Below are 17,188 nucleotides of genomic sequence, written 5' to 3' on the forward strand. Positions count from 1 at the left end.
CAAAAATACAGAAATATCCTTTAAATGACTGTATTACCGAGCACTATTTGCAAGGGACTGTTATAACTATAAATATAAAGAAACTGACTACCTGGGCCCACAGTAGAGAGGGGCCCTTAAGAGGCCTGCAGTGAAAAAGGTGTTTTTTTCTTTTTCCTTAGCAATTAGGGTCATTACTGAATCAAAAGTGACTTAATGAATCGGTAAACAGACTGAAGTTAGTATCAAATAGAGTAAAATACAATACTGGAGGCCCCTGCTCCTCCCTTAATAATGTCCAAATGGTGTGGTCCAGTGCTGCAGAATAATACAAGTAAATTTAGCAAAAATATTGCTCATAAATGGGGAAATTCAGGATCAAAAATAAATTAAAATGCAAAGATATTTGCTGCTTGGCTAGCCAGTTAAGGGGTGTTCTGTGTAATATAATCTCTGGGGGCCCTAAATCCCTAGCTATGCCCCTGGTTTCATACATACATTACATGGGATATAGTTCATCTCCTTCTGGGCAACAACCTATTGACGATGTCTTGGGAAGAGTAGAGTCTTAAAAACTACTCAGAGCGAGACTGGACAAATGTTCCATCATGTTGTTCACAGGCTTGCAGTCACTTCAGCAAAACCATGCCTGAAGCTACCGCCTCTTTCTCCTCAAATGATGCTGATTGGTCCGGTCATTCTCTGAACAGCTTAAAGCTTTGCAAGATGGATCTGCCTGCTGACATACACGGAATATGGCCTATTGATCTGCATTACAGTGTTGGTTTTAGAGCTGACAATGCCTTAATGTACACATAGTCTGATTAAGCATTGTTTCCCATAGATCAGTGCTACCCTGAGCAGATATACATCCAAATCTTTTTTTACTGTTTTGCTGTGACAAGTAACTTTTGGCTGTTTTCTCAAGACAGTAATATGTTTTAATTAATGCTTGTTTACCATGGTAATATTTTATTTTCTTGACATCTCAAAAACAACCAGATCTAAGAAGCTCCAGGAAAGGGATTGTATACATGGGAAATGCATGTATACAAATGTTTGCAAACATAAAATCATAATCGTCTGATATCTATCTTTCACATCTAAACACACTTGTATTCATGACTCTCTTTCTGAAAAAAATCTCATTTAACTTCAATGGAACAGACATAATTTCTGTTTTATTATGTTTTACAGACGGCACAGTACAATCTGACAAGAGAGACTTAAAATACACATTACATTTAACATTTAGACAAAACTCCTGAAGAGCAGCTTATGTTAGAGTAGTATGAGTTTTAATGGCAAAAGTACGATCGATGGGCACTTCCTAAATCCTCTTTGGCAAACCTGAGAACAGGATGTTTTAATTGTCTTTGAAATACGTCTTCACTCTGGATCAGAGTGGGTTGAAAGGCTTAAATAGGTCAGCAGGAAGTATGGTGCATGTAGAGATTTACTTAATTTCTCTCTCTTTAATGCATCATTATCAGAGTTCAGAAAGTGGCCAAATCAGACCTGTGACATATAACACCAGCTCTAAGTTCTACCATAAGTTATGGTGTAAAGTCCACAATAAACCCTACACTGAAACACACAAAGGTCGCTCAGCCACACACTTCAGGTAAATTTATATCTAAAAAAGTCCTCAAACTAAGTAAGCAAATTTAGATAAGTCTCAAATTTTATGTCTGGGGCACTTTAATTACGAAATGATCAGGCAAAAAAGCTTTGGGTGGATTTTACGGCTAACTTTTGGGTTGGTCCCAACACAGATTGAGGGAACTGTGAGCCTAACTTAGCTGGAAGATGTTCTTGGGTAGACTGTTAAACAGAAACCGTTTTCATTAGGCAAGACCAGTGTGTAAATCTACATCCATAAAGAAAAAAGACTGAGCACTAAGGCCCTGAAGTCCATTTATTCCTACTGGAATCTGTGATACCCGGTGTGCCTAAGAAACTCTCCCCTCTGTAATATTTTTGTCCAGAATGTGCTGAGAGTATGTTGAAAAAAAAGGTAACTTTTGCGGTGGATATCAGAGAAACCATATGAGCGTTCTGCTTAGCAAAAAATCTGAGAACTAGCTAGCAGGCTACAACAAGTCATATATATACCAGCATGACATACAATTCTGTTGGAATAATCACTTTGATTTGAAATTAAGCATGTCTTATCGAGTTTTTCTCTACAGTCTAAAATGTATTTATCAATTTAAGGTGAAATAATTAGATAAAAATAGAAATATCTGAATAGCATGAGTTAGCCTAGCTTGTTTGACCGTTAATATGGATGAGAACAAAATTATTAGCCCCCTTATGAACATTTGAATTTTTTTAAAGTATTTCCCCAGTGCCGTTTAATAGAGCAAGAACTTTTAACACAGGTTTCTCAAGCATCCTAGTTTTATTTTGTATGCTTACATTATTGTACTTTGTACACACAGAAACAAAATTCTTTCACCAGGGTCTATATTATTAGCTCCCTGATGCTAATAGTCAAATGTTTCTCCTTTTTGTTGGATAACAGCCTTCAGTAGTTTTCAACAAATCTCAGTCTTGTCTCCTGAGGAATCCCAGCCCATTCTTCTTTGGCCTATCTCTCAAGTTCCTCCAGAATTGATGGTCTTCTGGCATGGACCTTGGCCTTCAGGTCACTTCACAGATTTTCAAAGGTATTCAAGTCAGGGCTTTAAACAGGAAAGTCAATAATGTTCCCTTTGGTCTTCTGAAGGTAGTTCTTCACCAGGAGCCACGTATGTTTTGGGTTGTTGTAGTGTTGGAAGACAAAGCAACGCCCCAGACTCAGTTTTGCTGCTGACTGCTTGAGGTCTTCTTTCAAAATCTTCATATATCCATCTTTCTTCACGATTCCTTCCAGCTTTACAGGTTTCCCAGCTTCAGACACACTGAAGCATCCCTACAGCATTATACTCCCACCACCTCATTTCACTGTGAGGATGGAACATAAACAACATCTCTATGGCCAAAGAGCTCTAGTTTGGTCTCATCTTACCAAAGGACATGCTTCCAGTATGCATAAACTTTCTCCAGGTTCTCCTTAGAATACTTCAGCCAGGCTTGAAGGTGTCTCTTCTGCAGAAGTAGACTTTTTCCTGGTCTGCAACTTCTCAGTCCATTCTGTGAAGGGCTCTACTCATGGTCTTCTTTGATACTACGATTCCTTGCTCGGCTAAGTCATTCACTAGAATCTTGGCAGTTGTTCTGGGGTCTTTAGACACATCTCTCACTAGTTTTCTTCCCAGAGTCTTTGAAATCTTTCTCTTCCTACCTCTGCCAGGCTTGTTCTGTACTGCGCAGCTGTCTTTGAATTTCCTGATGGTACTTCTCACTCTGGTTCTTGATGATTGAAAACGCTGTGATAACTTTGTATATCCCTCTCCTGCTTTGTGAGCATCAACAATTCTTTTCTAATGTCTTATGATTTATTTTGTTTTTGTCATGATGCTTTCTTAGTGATAGCTCAATGCATTACTGAAGTTTTTAGACTGTGTTAAAATTGGAAGACAGCCCTCAATTTTAGCTTGAGTTTATAAGCTTTGAGCTTTAAAAAGTTAAAGCTCATTATTGCACAACAGTGGTTTATGCTTTTGCTCAACAAAAAGGTCAGTTCTAAAGGGGGGTAATAATTAAGACCCGGGTAGTTTTGGGTTTTTTGTAAAATAATTTTGTTTCTGTGTGGAAAGTAAAACAATGTAAGCATACAAAATAAAACCAAGATGTGTGGAAAAGCTGTTTTTAAATTTTTTTGCTGTGTTTGAACTGCACTTGGGAAATACGTTAAACACGTAATAGTGTCATATTCATAGATAAAAGCAGGAAAACATAATAAAGTCATCATACATTTCTGAGGGTCGATCACAGATAACACTCAAAAATGTTAGGGAGGACTTTAAATCTACTTGGGATAATTTGTATGATTGAAGTTGTAATTTCTGCCATGTTGGAACTATCTAAGCTGGTGCAACACTAAAATATAAGTAGTACATAATTTATTTTGAATTTAATAGAAATTATGTTTAGGCTACATTTGATTTTAGGCATAGCTGGTGCAATCTAGTGCTGGTCCTTAAGTCTTTGACTCTTTTCTATAAGGCTGCTGGGCCATGAAAAATCAGAAACGACTGATCCTTTATAAATGACATAAGAGCCTGATAAAAAACTTAAACTGTCAACTTTAAAAGGCCACTTTGTTGTCATAACTTATCATTTGGACACTTGTCTCAATGACCTCTTTCTTAATAGTTACTTTAGTGAGGTCCAACTCTAAAAAACTCAAATTAAGCAGAACAACATATCTCACAAAATCCTGATCATACAGTTGATAACTGCTCTAAAATGAATGAAAAGCTACAAAATAGACCAAAAACAAGCTGATTTTGGAAATCAAAACATGCCCAAATCTTCTGATGATTCATAATTGGACGAACAACATCTCCAAATTCGACAGCATAGGCAGCAATGTTAAATGCAGCAACAACAGGGGAAGCACTTTAAATGGAAAGTTGTTAAATATTAAAACATATTTATGTACAGAAACACTTCACAGTGTCCTACTCAATGCCTGGGCAACCTTGGAGTTTGTCCTACGACTTAAAGCTTTGCAGATGAAGTCCCCAGCCTCTATGACTTTGGGAAGATTCACACCCTGCAGAGAAAGGAAAAAGAAAGAGATTGTGTCATCAGTTAGAAATGCAAAGTCTACTGGGAGAGTTTAAATATCTTGGTGTCATGACTGATTCAAATCCTAATACCTGGATCCTAAACCCACGAATAATAGAGCGCGACTCGACTGACTTGACTCAACCCTGATTATGGCTGTGAGTATACATTGTGTGTCCTCGCATATTCTGAGCAGTGAAGTGGCCGTTTACAAAACACAATTAATGAGTTAAATTTCATGTCAGGTCTCATGCAGCTTGTGACTACGATGGCAGCTTTACACACTTAATGTGATGATGATGCATGTCTCAGCACTTTATACTGATATGTAAATCGCCTTCATATAATCCAGAACCATTTTTTTAGATTAAATTCTTACTAGTTAAATTTATTTAACCAGGAATACCTCATTGAGATTAAGAATATAATTATATAATACAAGAGTGTCCTTAAAAATTTTCTAAAATAAACGACTTGTACACCTGATTTTATGGTACTTGGAATCTGCTCTAGAAATATTTTGCACTGAATGCATTAAATATTCAAATTTCTCATTTTTTAACAGAAATGATGAAAGCACCGTCTGTTACAGCATTATGCTGTAATAGGAAAAGGATGCGTTCCAGATGAGCTAAAAACAGAAAAAAGGGATGGGGTGTTGAGAGTATGATTTAAGTAAAACATAAATTTAGATTTATTTATTTAACCAGGAAAGCCTCATTGAAATAAGATGAGTTCTCCATGATTGGGATTTGGAAGGATTTTACAAAAGTATGATGATTTTTCTTCTTAAAAAACAAGACATGATACCTCAAAGATGGGCTGATAATAGGTATGTGTGTGCAACAGGTGATAGAAAACTAGAATGTAATGACTAAAGTCCACCAGCAGAGGTAGGGATTGTTAAATAAATAGTCTCTGAGATGAGCCAGCTGCTTTGTGGGTTTTTGTAAGTTGTGTAAAAACCACTGATATTATAAAATAAACATTTACAGAACTGTATGTTTGCAGAGCGGCCTGTTTATGTAAATGAACTCAGAGGGATTGTAGGAGTTTGGGATGATTTGTTGAGATTATGGAGACATAAAATACAGCAGGTCTGGCAGACACAAACTTACAGTCTCAATGCCCATGCCGTGCAGCATGTAGAGAACATCCTCTGTTGAAACGTTGCCAGATGAGCCCTGAGCGTACGGGCAGCCACCCAGACCAGCTACTGCAGAGTCCACCACATAGACCCCCATCTGCAAGGACACACAACAGAGACATTCAGGGTTTCACCTCAGGTAAAACTTAGGAAACAAAGATCCTTGTTCTGTCAGATTGTTGCCAGCGCTGCGGTCGTGTTTTACAGCGAGCTGAGGAGAACTGTGGGCTTAAGTCCTGAAGATGAGTGGGCACAGAACGTCCCGTAATATGGCTTAGTCATCCTCTTTGTCAGCTCCAACCACCAGCACCGCATAATCAAGGCCTTGTTCATACAAGAGAAATATTATAAATACTGAACAGAAGGTTTCATATGTTTCTGATTCTCCAGGTTACTCATGTTTTTACAGCAACACTCTGCCCTTAAACCATGGGGATTCACTTTCTTGCCACATTGAGAGGACATTTTTTCCTGAGCTGGAGGTGTACTCTTTCAGCACGCCAACAATACAGGAATTGTAGCATGAGTAGACTAATGTGCTGTTGCAATGTGTAATTATTAATGCAATAAATTCTTTCAGTGATGACCTGGGTTAAAATGTTCCTCTCCTGCTGTGCTTTTAGTGCACAAAGATGCAAGGATATTTACATCTGGCATGTTTATTTCTTTTGTCAGATGTTTGCCTCATTGACTGCAATAAACATACATGTTTAATTTATTTTCATAATTGTTTAATGCCAATAATAGCAAGGGTCTGGTCTCCATATGAAAATAAACAATGCCTTTTAGACTTTTCTTTTGAATGTCAGTGATTTTGTTGGGCAGGTTACCAAACATCTTTAACTGCTGCTTTGGAAATATTTGTTGTCCGCTTTGTTTTCATGCAAAACATTTTTATATGACTTTATCATATAAAGATTATTTTTCCTATTTCCACAATGCATGTCTAAGACAAGAAAAGTGTAGCTCTTTTCATTGAGGTGTGTAACTGATCCATGAGTATAAACTTTTCTTTTACACCAAAAAATGATAAAGCCAGGCCTTCAGTTCTTCAGTCATTATGGACGAAGGTCTCGGGATGTTTTCCACATGTCCCTGAGATCGTCATGAGAATATTAAAGATGTTTTCCAGCTTCCGTGGCAGAGCCAGATGTCAGAGGATCCTACTGTGAAGCAAAATTAACATGCTGATCCTCTCAGTGGCACTGGGTCATGAACCCCCCGCGGAGCAGAACTGAGCCAGCTAAATTAAAAGAATCTCTGTTACCTTCCTCAAACAATGCTGCTAATTGGTGGCTTTTCCTTCAGAAAAGAACCTACTCCTTTCAGTGGCTGTCTAAGCCAGCCATAATTGCTGTTTGTGTTGGCAGAGAAAGAGGAGGAGGTGGGGTAGGAGGAGGAGGAGGAGATCTACTCCGGTGTGTAGACTGCACGAGATTTCCAGACCTTGGTTTAAGCCAGAGCAGGATATTGTACGAGGCAGGATTTTTTTTGTAGTATAAACATAGAGTTGTAATCTACCATGCCAATCCTCTCACTTTCAGCTGCTAACCACGTAAGGCCGGGGGTCCTCGGCGTAGTGTTTCCAAGAGGAACAAAACGGGGCCTTCAGCAGCGTGCGCTGCTCCTCCGGACACTAATCGTGCAGGAATCGGTGGTCAGCAGCTTGAACTTGCCAACGCACAGTTAGGATCACACTGTCCAGAAACCAGATGTGCTCTCAGTGTTAAAAAGCCATATTCAGAGACCTGTGGCTGTATAAAAACAATACATTCCTGTGTAAAGACACAGTGCATTTTCAAACTCGCATGATTCAGGATAAGTTTGTTGACATTCTATACTCTGAGCGGACGAGGCTGAAGATGGACAAGCTCCCATTTCGGTTTTATAACTGCGTCAGAGAGAGGGAAAGAGAGAGAGTGTATTCACTGAAGGATATGAAGCAGTGATGCTTCACCCACAGCTACATAAACGAGGAAGCTGAAAGAAACTGTCACAGATCTGCTGCTGACACATATATCACCTCCTCCTAGGAGCACATAAATAAGCTCCACACTGGAAGCAAAGCCCAGATATCAGAGGGCAGCTAGGAGACAAAAAAACCCACATAAAATAGAAAATAAATTCTATTTAAGCCTCGTGATTTTATTTGACGATTTAAATTCCTAACTACAAATCCACTTCCAAAAAAAATTTGGGCGCTGTGTCAAATGAAAAAAAAAAAAAAATCAAAACATTTTGAATCTGATGGCAGCAACACATCTTAAAAAAGTAATGACAGGGCCATGTTCACCATTGTGTGGCATCCCCTCTTCTTTTATCAACAGTCTGTAAAAGTCTGGGAAGTGAGGAGACCTGTTGTTGGTGTTTTGGGAGAGGAATGTTGTTCCATTCTTGTCTGATGTAGGATTCTAGTTGCTCAACCATCCTGGGTTTTCTTTGCAGGATTTTTTCTTTTATGATGCGCTCAACAGGCCAGTTCAGCATCTTCTTCTGTGAAGACTGTTGTTATGACTGTGGTATATAATTGAGCATCATCTTATCTAAATATGCAAGGCCTTTCCTGATGGAGACATTGTCTGGATAGGAGTATATGTTGATCTAAGACCTCTATAAACTTTTCAGCAATGACAGTGCCTTTCCAGATTTGTCAGCTGCCCACATCATAGACGCTAATGCCACAACATTACCATCTGAGATGCAGTCTTTAGAGTTATGCGCTGATAACAAGCTGCTCGATGGTCCCTCTCCTTTTTAGTCAGCAAGACACTGTGTCTGTGATTTCCAAAAAGGGCATGTTTAGACAGTAGTCTTAGTTCTATAATTTACAATGACCCAACATTAATCTTATAATAGCATGACACTAGGCAACACTCACAGTGACTATTTCACAGATCCACGGCAGAGGAAATGTTTGACTATGAGCAGACTCAGTGAGCACAACCTCACCATCGAGAGAGGACACCACAGAAAACACTGGTTCCCGAAAGAAGACAGACTGTGCACCAACTGCAGCCAACAGCAGGTGGAAACAGAGCTGCACTTTCAGACCACCTGTCCATTTTACAAGAACATCAGAGACAAGGTATTTCCAATTTTCACCTGCAAACAAAAAGAATTCACCAATACAGACAGTACAAAAACGTCCGTCTCTGCTGGGTGAAGTGCAAAATTGTGCAAATGCTACAACACATAAAGTGAGCTGTTGTGACCAAAAAGAGCCTGAAACACCAGACCACCACCATGAATGGCAGTGCCTACACATATAAAATATAGATATATAGAAGGAGAGAGAATTTCTTCATCTTTTAACCCTACTTTTTAAAGTTAACCCCAGATTTTGGTATATATACCAATTAAATACCATTTACACTATTGCAATTTATTTGTACATTACTTTAGCAATGCAAACAGATATTTTTTCCATGCCAATAAACTTGTTCAACTGAATTAAAATTAGCAGACCAAAAAAAACAAAAAAAAAAACAAAAAAAAAAAACGACGGAAAGAGTATGTGCAAGAAAAAGTGGTTGATGAAACCAACTGTGACGTTTACATACCAGCATTATCAGACCATTCAGTTTATGAGACCCATTTTTGATGGTCTTGTGATTTTAAGAATTTTAACTGGTATAACTATTAAACAATGACAGTTAAAATTGCAACAAATATATGTATGAATACCACCTTATAAATATTTTAAATTTTAAATCCGTCTGCATGCTTTTATAAGCTCTACAAATATGTCCCTCATAAACCATGATGTGTATGTGTGAACTGTCAACAGTAATCTTCAGTGATAGTTTGCCACTGCTGGGATACACAGTATAAATCACACACACCCCTGCATTACAACAGGAAAAATGCCCCCCCCCCTTCAACATCCCAGGGTCACCGGTCAGGCACATGTTTGTTGTTGGATGCTGGTAGAACAGTTGGGCTCACGAGAGGTGGTTTTGGATGTGAAGCAAAAAGTCCTGCTGGACCTATGGGTCCCTCCAATAAGCACCTTCTAGGAAATGCCCTCCAGTAAAATGACTGTTTGTGGGTTGTGCACCCTCTGCTCTGTAGAGAAAGCTACATAGGGTCTCCTTTTTGATCCATGAGAGATGACTGGCTGTCTCCAAAACAGGAGAATTACAGCAGGTGAACTCTCCAGAAAGTGGAGAACTGCTCTGAAGCACAGTAGTTATCCAACATCACTGATATTGTAGTGGGGCACATCTCTAGGCTATCTGTGCCTTAAACTCAAATAGAAGTATCTGCTGATGAACACTCTGCCAGCAGTGCTGTTTAATAGCCAAGTGGAGCCCATCACCTCCTACATCCCTGTCAACTGAAAATCAGTTATTGCTTCAATCCTGGAGGGTGACGTCATGGACAAAGCCTCACAGTGAACCAGACTCTATTATGGTGCAAGCACCATTACCTTCTGTAACCCTGCCAGGTGAAGCTACTGTCCTTAAGTCCTTGAGAGTGAAGTCATAGATGTCCAACTCAACAAGGACTCGGACTCTGCGGATATTTCTCCGCCAACTTAAACTCTAACTACTGCTTAACTTCTTGCCAACGTTTGCACGGGTGAACAGAAAAACAAGACAATGTTTTGCTCTACAGCCCAGCCAGCTGAATCTTCAGTTAGAGCCAAGTAAAGATTCTGTCTGCTGCAGTGCAAGCTTCAGTACTTCCTTAAACCCTTCCAGCTAAAGCAACTTTCCTTGCTCGAGTCCTGGAGGGTGAATTTATGATTAACCAGTACAGTAAAGATCAAGAACCTGCTGTGCAGCCTGCTCCATCAACTATGGCAAATCCTCAATCTTATCCTCCATTCATGGTTTCAGTTTTGGAGGATAAGGTGTTAAACCTGCTTTTCCCCAACTGTTGAAAAGGGTCTCACTAAGGGGTTTTTAAACCACAGGCACTGAAGAAGGTGTTTTTGAGGTGGTCATTTCAAAATGTGAAAATACTTTGCCTGTTTTGGCATTGCACCAGTGCACAGAGAGAGCATCATAAGCATGAAATTAACATCTAGTTTGCAATAACATTCCCTACCAAGGCCTTTTCCAGGCAAACTATTAAATCAAGCTCCTGTGTTGGGTTATTTGCCAGTAAGATGCACTCAAAGAACAATGGTAAACAAAAACAGGAAAAGGGTTTTTTGTGCACTTGTTTTAGGCTGCTCCTGTGGCAACTCTGTGTGACCCACTCTTAGAAAATGAAGCAATTTGGTGACGCATTCAGAAGGAAACAGAAACCACCCCTGGCATAATGTGGCCATGCTGTTTTTACCTCAGTCCCTAAAACTGGCAGTGAAGACTTTTTTTTATTGCTGTCTCATTTTGGCTTCATGATGTGTTTGTGTATGCGTCACTTTTCAGTCATCTGCCTCACCTTGGTGTCATTTTAGTGTACATGTGTGCACTTCATTGTCCTCAGCATTCATTTGATAGATGTTTCTCCTGCTGGACTTTGTGTTGTTGTCTTGTCTGAAACTGTGAAATTGTATGTATTTACTCAACTTCAACTGCTATAATTAGTGTAAGTCCTGCCAGTATCATTATCATTATAGTTGTTAACGTTAATATTACAATGAATAGTCTCTCATCATATTGCTCATTTTTGTGCTTTTATTATGGGCATTGTAAATTTATCTTATTTGTTGTTGTTATTGCTCTTTGTTTTTCTCTTTCTCTTTCTCCATCTCCCTCTAAACCCCCAGATGGCTGTTTAACATGAGTGCAGCTCCCATCTGGTAAAAGGAAGTTCTTGCTGCCACTGTGACTTTGCTAAATGTTGCTGTGCGCATGGTGGATTACTATTGGGTCTACACCTGCTCTTTTTGTAATGTTTCTTGAGATGACATCTGTCGTTAATCAGCAAATAAATATTGGGTTGTTGATTAAACATTGCTTCCACATGATCTACATTTTAAACTTTAGATTACGGAAAAACAATATTCATTAATGATTTATTGTAACAGAACAATAAATAAATACACAGCATTTCATTAATCGGTATGTAAAAAGGATTAACTAATACTTAATAAAGAAATATGTCTTTCAATAAAGGAGTTATTTATTATTTATTTATTTATTTATTTATTTATTATTGCTGCTGTCTGGGCCAGGACGCTGTTGAAAAAGAGATTTTTAATCTCAATGAGGTTTTCTCCTGGTTAAATAAAGGTTAAATTAAAAAAAAATTAAAACTATGGTGTGTTCGTGTATTCATTATTTTGACATTGTGATCTCCTGCTTAAAAATGACTCATAATGTGTGGTAATATTGGTGATGAAAATAATTATAGAAATAATATAATCGTGTAGATCAGTGGTTCTCAACTGCTCTCGCCTCAGGACCCACCGATATCTTTGATGACACACTGCAACTCAAATTTAAAAAAATTTCCAACAATGCACGTTTAAATAAATAAAAATATTGCACTTAAGATCTTGGATGGAACAGAAATTATGACAGGAACAAGAGACAGAACAAAACTCATGTTTTACACCCCCCTTTCCCCATGATCAGTGTAATTTCGTTGACTAAAACTATGACTAAAACTATTAGTCCACAGCCTTTAATTCCATGACAAAAACTAGACCAAAACTAACAAAAATAGATCTGTGATGACTAAAACTGACAAAAACTAAGTTTAGTTTTCATCTAGATGACAAAAACCAGACTAAAACGCAATGTAGTTTTCGTTGGACATTCAAAATCCCTGATATTTCTCCACTGTGGGTAAATCTGTCAAAAACCATGCATCTGTAGCTATTCTGCCTCACAGCTGTAGAAAGCAGGGACCCCAGGTTTGGCAGAGTGCAGAGAACATGCTACCATGGTTTGGTACCACATTTAGACAAGAGAATGAATGCTTGGACTAAGAGTAAAGACTAAAATGTGAGGACTTTTTATGGACTAAAACTAGACTAAAACTAAAAAGGGTAGAAATAACTAAAATGTGACTAAAACTAAAATTCATTTTATTTGAAGACTAAAAGTAAGACTTAAACTAAAAATAGCTGCCAAAATTAACACTGCCCATGATAACATGTACATTTTAGCCAATCTTCCAGAGATTTTGAGAAATTGCTTCATTAACATGGTAAAAGCAGCTCTTTAATTGCAAGAGAAGGAAATAAATAAGTTGAAGTATCAGTAAAACATTTAAATGTACTCATTATCACAACAAAACAGAGTAAAAGGTATGGATGCATGTCCTTTATAGGCTTTTGCCACCATTTTTTACAGACACCCATTCGCAACCCACTGAAAACTGTTCCCCAACCCACTTTTGGGGCCCGACCCACCAGTTGAGAACCACTGATATAGATTATATCAATTGTACCACCACCTGCCATTTATAAGATATAATACAAGGAAATAGATCAAAATGAATAAACAGTGCATTCAGAAACTTTTCACTTTTCCCAGTTTTGTTATGTTGCAGCCTGAAGCCACAATTAATTAAATTAATTTTTTCTCTCATTAATCGATGCTCAGTACCCCATCATGACAAAGTGAAAACAGAATCTTAGGCATTTTTGAGCATTTAGCAAAAAGAAAAAAACTTGACAAAAGTATTCAAACCCTTAGCAAAAACTCACAGCTGACAATGCATATCAAAGCAAAAACCAACCCATGAGGTCAAAGTAACTACCTGCAGAGCTCAGCGACAGGATCACTGCAAGACACAGATCTGGGGACGGCTACAAAAAAAAGTGCTGCACTGAAGTTTCCCAAGAGCACATTTACCCTCGTGATTCTCAAATGGAAGAAGTTTGGCACAACCAGGGCTCTTCCAAGAGCCAGTCCCCCACCCAAACTTCAGAAACTATTTAAATTTCTTAAATTCTGTTTTCACTTTGTTTATACCCCCAGCTGCAGTCAGCTTATAGCCAGCTTAACCTCCCCCACCCCAGCCGCCTCCTTTATAGCTTAAAGCTTGTTGCACCCCCATATTTAGATTCATGCTACTGTGGATTAATTGCTTCTGAAATAATTTCTTTGTTTTCAATGCACATTGTCATTTATGTATCCATTAATATGGGGGTTTCTAGCCATGCACTCCCTGGGAAATCAAAGCATGCTGCTTGACTAACCCAGGGAGCATCTTAATAGCAAAGTTAAACTGTAAATCCATTTTGCAATAAAATGCTTAAATGTATGATGAATGTTCCTGACTGAATATAGGTTATAAAATAAAATGATTTATTGCTCGAAATTTGTTGAAAAATGCAGAAGTTCAGGAACATAATAAAGATCGCATATTAAATCGCAATTGCAATATCAGGGAAAAAATGCAATTAGATTATTTTTGTGAGTCGTTCAGCTCTAATTCCTAGTGTTTAACCTTTTTTTTTAATCAGTCTATCTAAAAATACATTAAATAAAAAAGGGTTGCAGCATGCATCAGTACAATTATCTCTGTGGCCCTTCACAGCCGTCATGGTTGAATAAAGCCTCGTGCATGGAGACAAAACAAAATCCTGAAGATGGATGTTTTTGTTACCGGAGAGCTCGAGTGTGAGCACAAACAGGTTAGACTGTATTCCCCAGCTGCAGCCGTACACAATACACCAAAATTGCAGGTAAGAATAAATAATTTTTCTTGCCAAGCCTGTGAAATCTAAGTACATACGTTGTCATTGTGTGACCTGCCAGGAGTAGGTCTGTAACAAAGCCCCCCCAGACCTCCTGGAAAAAAAAGTACAAAGACTGAGGAATGTCTTTATCAGGAACAAAAGAGGTGACTCAGGGCTGACAGCGCTCGGGGAATTCATTTCTCTCCCAGCTGGTGGTGTGGACTTCTGGCACAGTGTAATGAAAAGCTATGATAAAATCTTTCATTTCCACCTTGTTTATGGGTGAGCAAATGGTTGGCTAAATATTCCCGCCTGCTATTATTCTCTGTGGCCACGGGGGCAGCTGCGATGAATCATTCCAAATATGATCCGCTCAGGGATTTCACAGTGTCTCTGTGCTTTTTCACTCTGCCATCCAAAACATCAAAGCTAACTTTAAAAATATCTTCTACTCTATGTCACGCATGAAAACTGTTGAGCTTTGCTTCAAAACAATGTTCCAGTGTCACGAATGATTAGCACCATGGAAAATCAAGATAAAAGAATGTAGTAAATGAAACCATAATTATTCTAAATAAGTGCTTTACTTTTGTGCCCTATGAATGTTATGGTGCAGTAAATACTTCTTTAATGTTTAAAATCTAAAAAATAAGCAAATCACATATCTGAGCCTAAAAAACTATAAACTGTTTTCAAAATGTTTATCACTAAAGGGACTTTTTCCTGCTGCTTTATGGTTAACATAATGTTTCAGTGTCACAAATGATCGGCAGTGTGGAAAATCAAAATAAAAGCATCAAGTAAACAAAGCTGTAATTTGCACCAACTAAATGCTTTTACTTTTGTGTCCTGACAGTTAACTTTGAAGTATTCTTGTCCAGTAAATACTTGTTTGGCATCTATAAACCAAAAGAAAAATGGTGCAGTAAGAAGCCTTTTACATGGCAGTTAGATGACAAATATCCACTATCTTGAACCCAGTTAAGACCAAAGACTTGAGGAGAGTTGAAAGTTGCAACGACTTAAAACAAGCTGCTCTGCAACATTCTGAAAGCCTGTCAGTTCTATTCAATCTATCTGTCTCTACTAGAAGAGTAGTACTACATATGCACTGATGTGCAAACACCAGTTAGACACTATTTTTTGGCACGAATTTCTTTTTTTTTCCTGCATCTTTATCACTATGATTTCTACAGGAAGATGATTCATCACTGATTCCCTTTAATAAAGATGCTGCATGCAAATTTCTTGTCATCACCACTGTAGTATGGCAACACAATTTCACTGCACATTTAAACACAAACATTCTTTGATAATTTATTCTTGTAATAACTAACAATCTATTTCATTCACAAACAAATTAAGCAACTGCAACTGGGAGCATGGAATTGTCAAAAATCTCTTGGTAGGCTGAAGCATTCAGAGTTCCCTTCACTGGAACTAAGGGGCCAAGCCCGGCTCCTGAAAAACAACCCCATACCATAATCCCCCTGACAATGCAGTCAGACAAGTGCCGTTCTCTGGCAACTGCTAAACCCAGACTCGTCCATCAGATTGCCAGATGGAGAAGTGCGATTTGTCACTCCAGAGAACGCATTTCCACTGCTCTGGAGTCCAGCGGCAGCGTGCTTTACACCATTGCATCTGACCCTTTGCATTGCACTTGATGATGTATGGCTTGGATGAAGCTGCTTGGCCATGGAAACCCATTCCATGAAGCTCTCTACGCACTGTTCTTGAGCTAATCTGAAGGCCACATGAAGTTTGGAGGTCTGTAGCGATTGACTCTGCAGAAAGTTGGCCACCTCTGCACACCATACGCCTCAGCATTGGCTGACCCTGCTCCGTCATTTTACATGGCCTACCACTTCATGGCTGAGTTGCTGTCGTTCCCAATCGCCTCCACTCTGTTATAATACCACTGACAGTTGACTGTGGAATATTTAGGAGCAAGGAGATTTCACGACTGGACTTGGCATCCTATCACAGTACCATGCTGGAATTCACTGAGCTCCTGAGAGCAACCCATTCTTTCACAAATGTTTGTAGAAACAGTCGTCATGCCTTGGTGCTTGATTTTATACACCTGTGGCCATGGAAGTGATTGGAACACCTGATTTCAACTATTTTGTTTTGTATGAGATTCTAAAACAGTCAATCTCAGCTGCATTTCTGTGGTCTGGACTGGGCATTAGGTAGCAAAAGTATGAACTATCTCGAACATTTTCAGCAATAATATGACTTAAGTGCTTGTTTATGGTCAAAATAGTTAATAATTGGGCCACAGGTGGCCAAGTAGTTAAGGCGCGCCCCATGTACGCAGACGGCCCGGGTTCAAATCCGGCCTGAGGCCCTTCACCGCATGTCTCTCCCCTGCTCTCGTCCCTGTTTATGGCTCTTTTCAACTATCTTCTGCTATCATATAAAGGCACAAAAATGCCAAAAATAAACCTTTAAAAAAAAAAAAAAAAAGTTAATAATAGTTGCAAACAATGTTACTATGTCATTAATGAGCAGCATGGATAAAGATAAAGAAATCAAGTAAAGATTATTATGATTCCTCCAAAAAATGCTTTAACTTTTGTGCAGATAGTTAAATATGAAGAATTGCATTGTGCATTTTATATTCAACATCTGAAAAATAACAATTAAAAAAAGCTTTTGAAATGACAATCATTTAAGAACTGCTTTTTGTGTCTCCTTAAATTGTTGACTGTGAATAATGTATTAATGCTGTAAATCTCTGTTTAATTTAAAAAAATGAAAAGTAAATGTCAATCAGTTTTGCTTTTATT

At 38.4% G+C, this 17,188-nt stretch overlaps 1 protein-coding gene across 1 annotated transcript in view; it reads right to left on the minus strand.

Moving 5' to 3' along the window:
- Window positions 1-1,182: 1,182 nt before the first annotated feature.
- Window positions 1,183-17,188, minus strand: part of hmgcll1 (3-hydroxymethyl-3-methylglutaryl-CoA lyase-like 1) — a 29,240-nt gene continuing 13,234 nt past the window's right edge. The window contains exons 8-9 of the mRNA XM_041789228.1: window positions 5,778-5,903; window positions 1,183-4,645 (exon numbers count right to left, since the gene is read on the minus strand). Coding sequence (XP_041645162.1) covers window positions 4,541-4,645; window positions 5,778-5,903 — 231 coding nt within the window. The 3' untranslated portion in view covers window positions 1,183-4,540. The remainder of the gene's footprint in view (window positions 4,646-5,777; window positions 5,904-17,188) is intronic.

Source organism: Cheilinus undulatus, linkage group 6, assembly GCF_018320785.1.
Source record: "Cheilinus undulatus linkage group 6, ASM1832078v1, whole genome shotgun sequence".
NCBI classification, from domain to species: domain Eukaryota; kingdom Metazoa; phylum Chordata; class Actinopteri; order Labriformes; family Labridae; genus Cheilinus; species Cheilinus undulatus.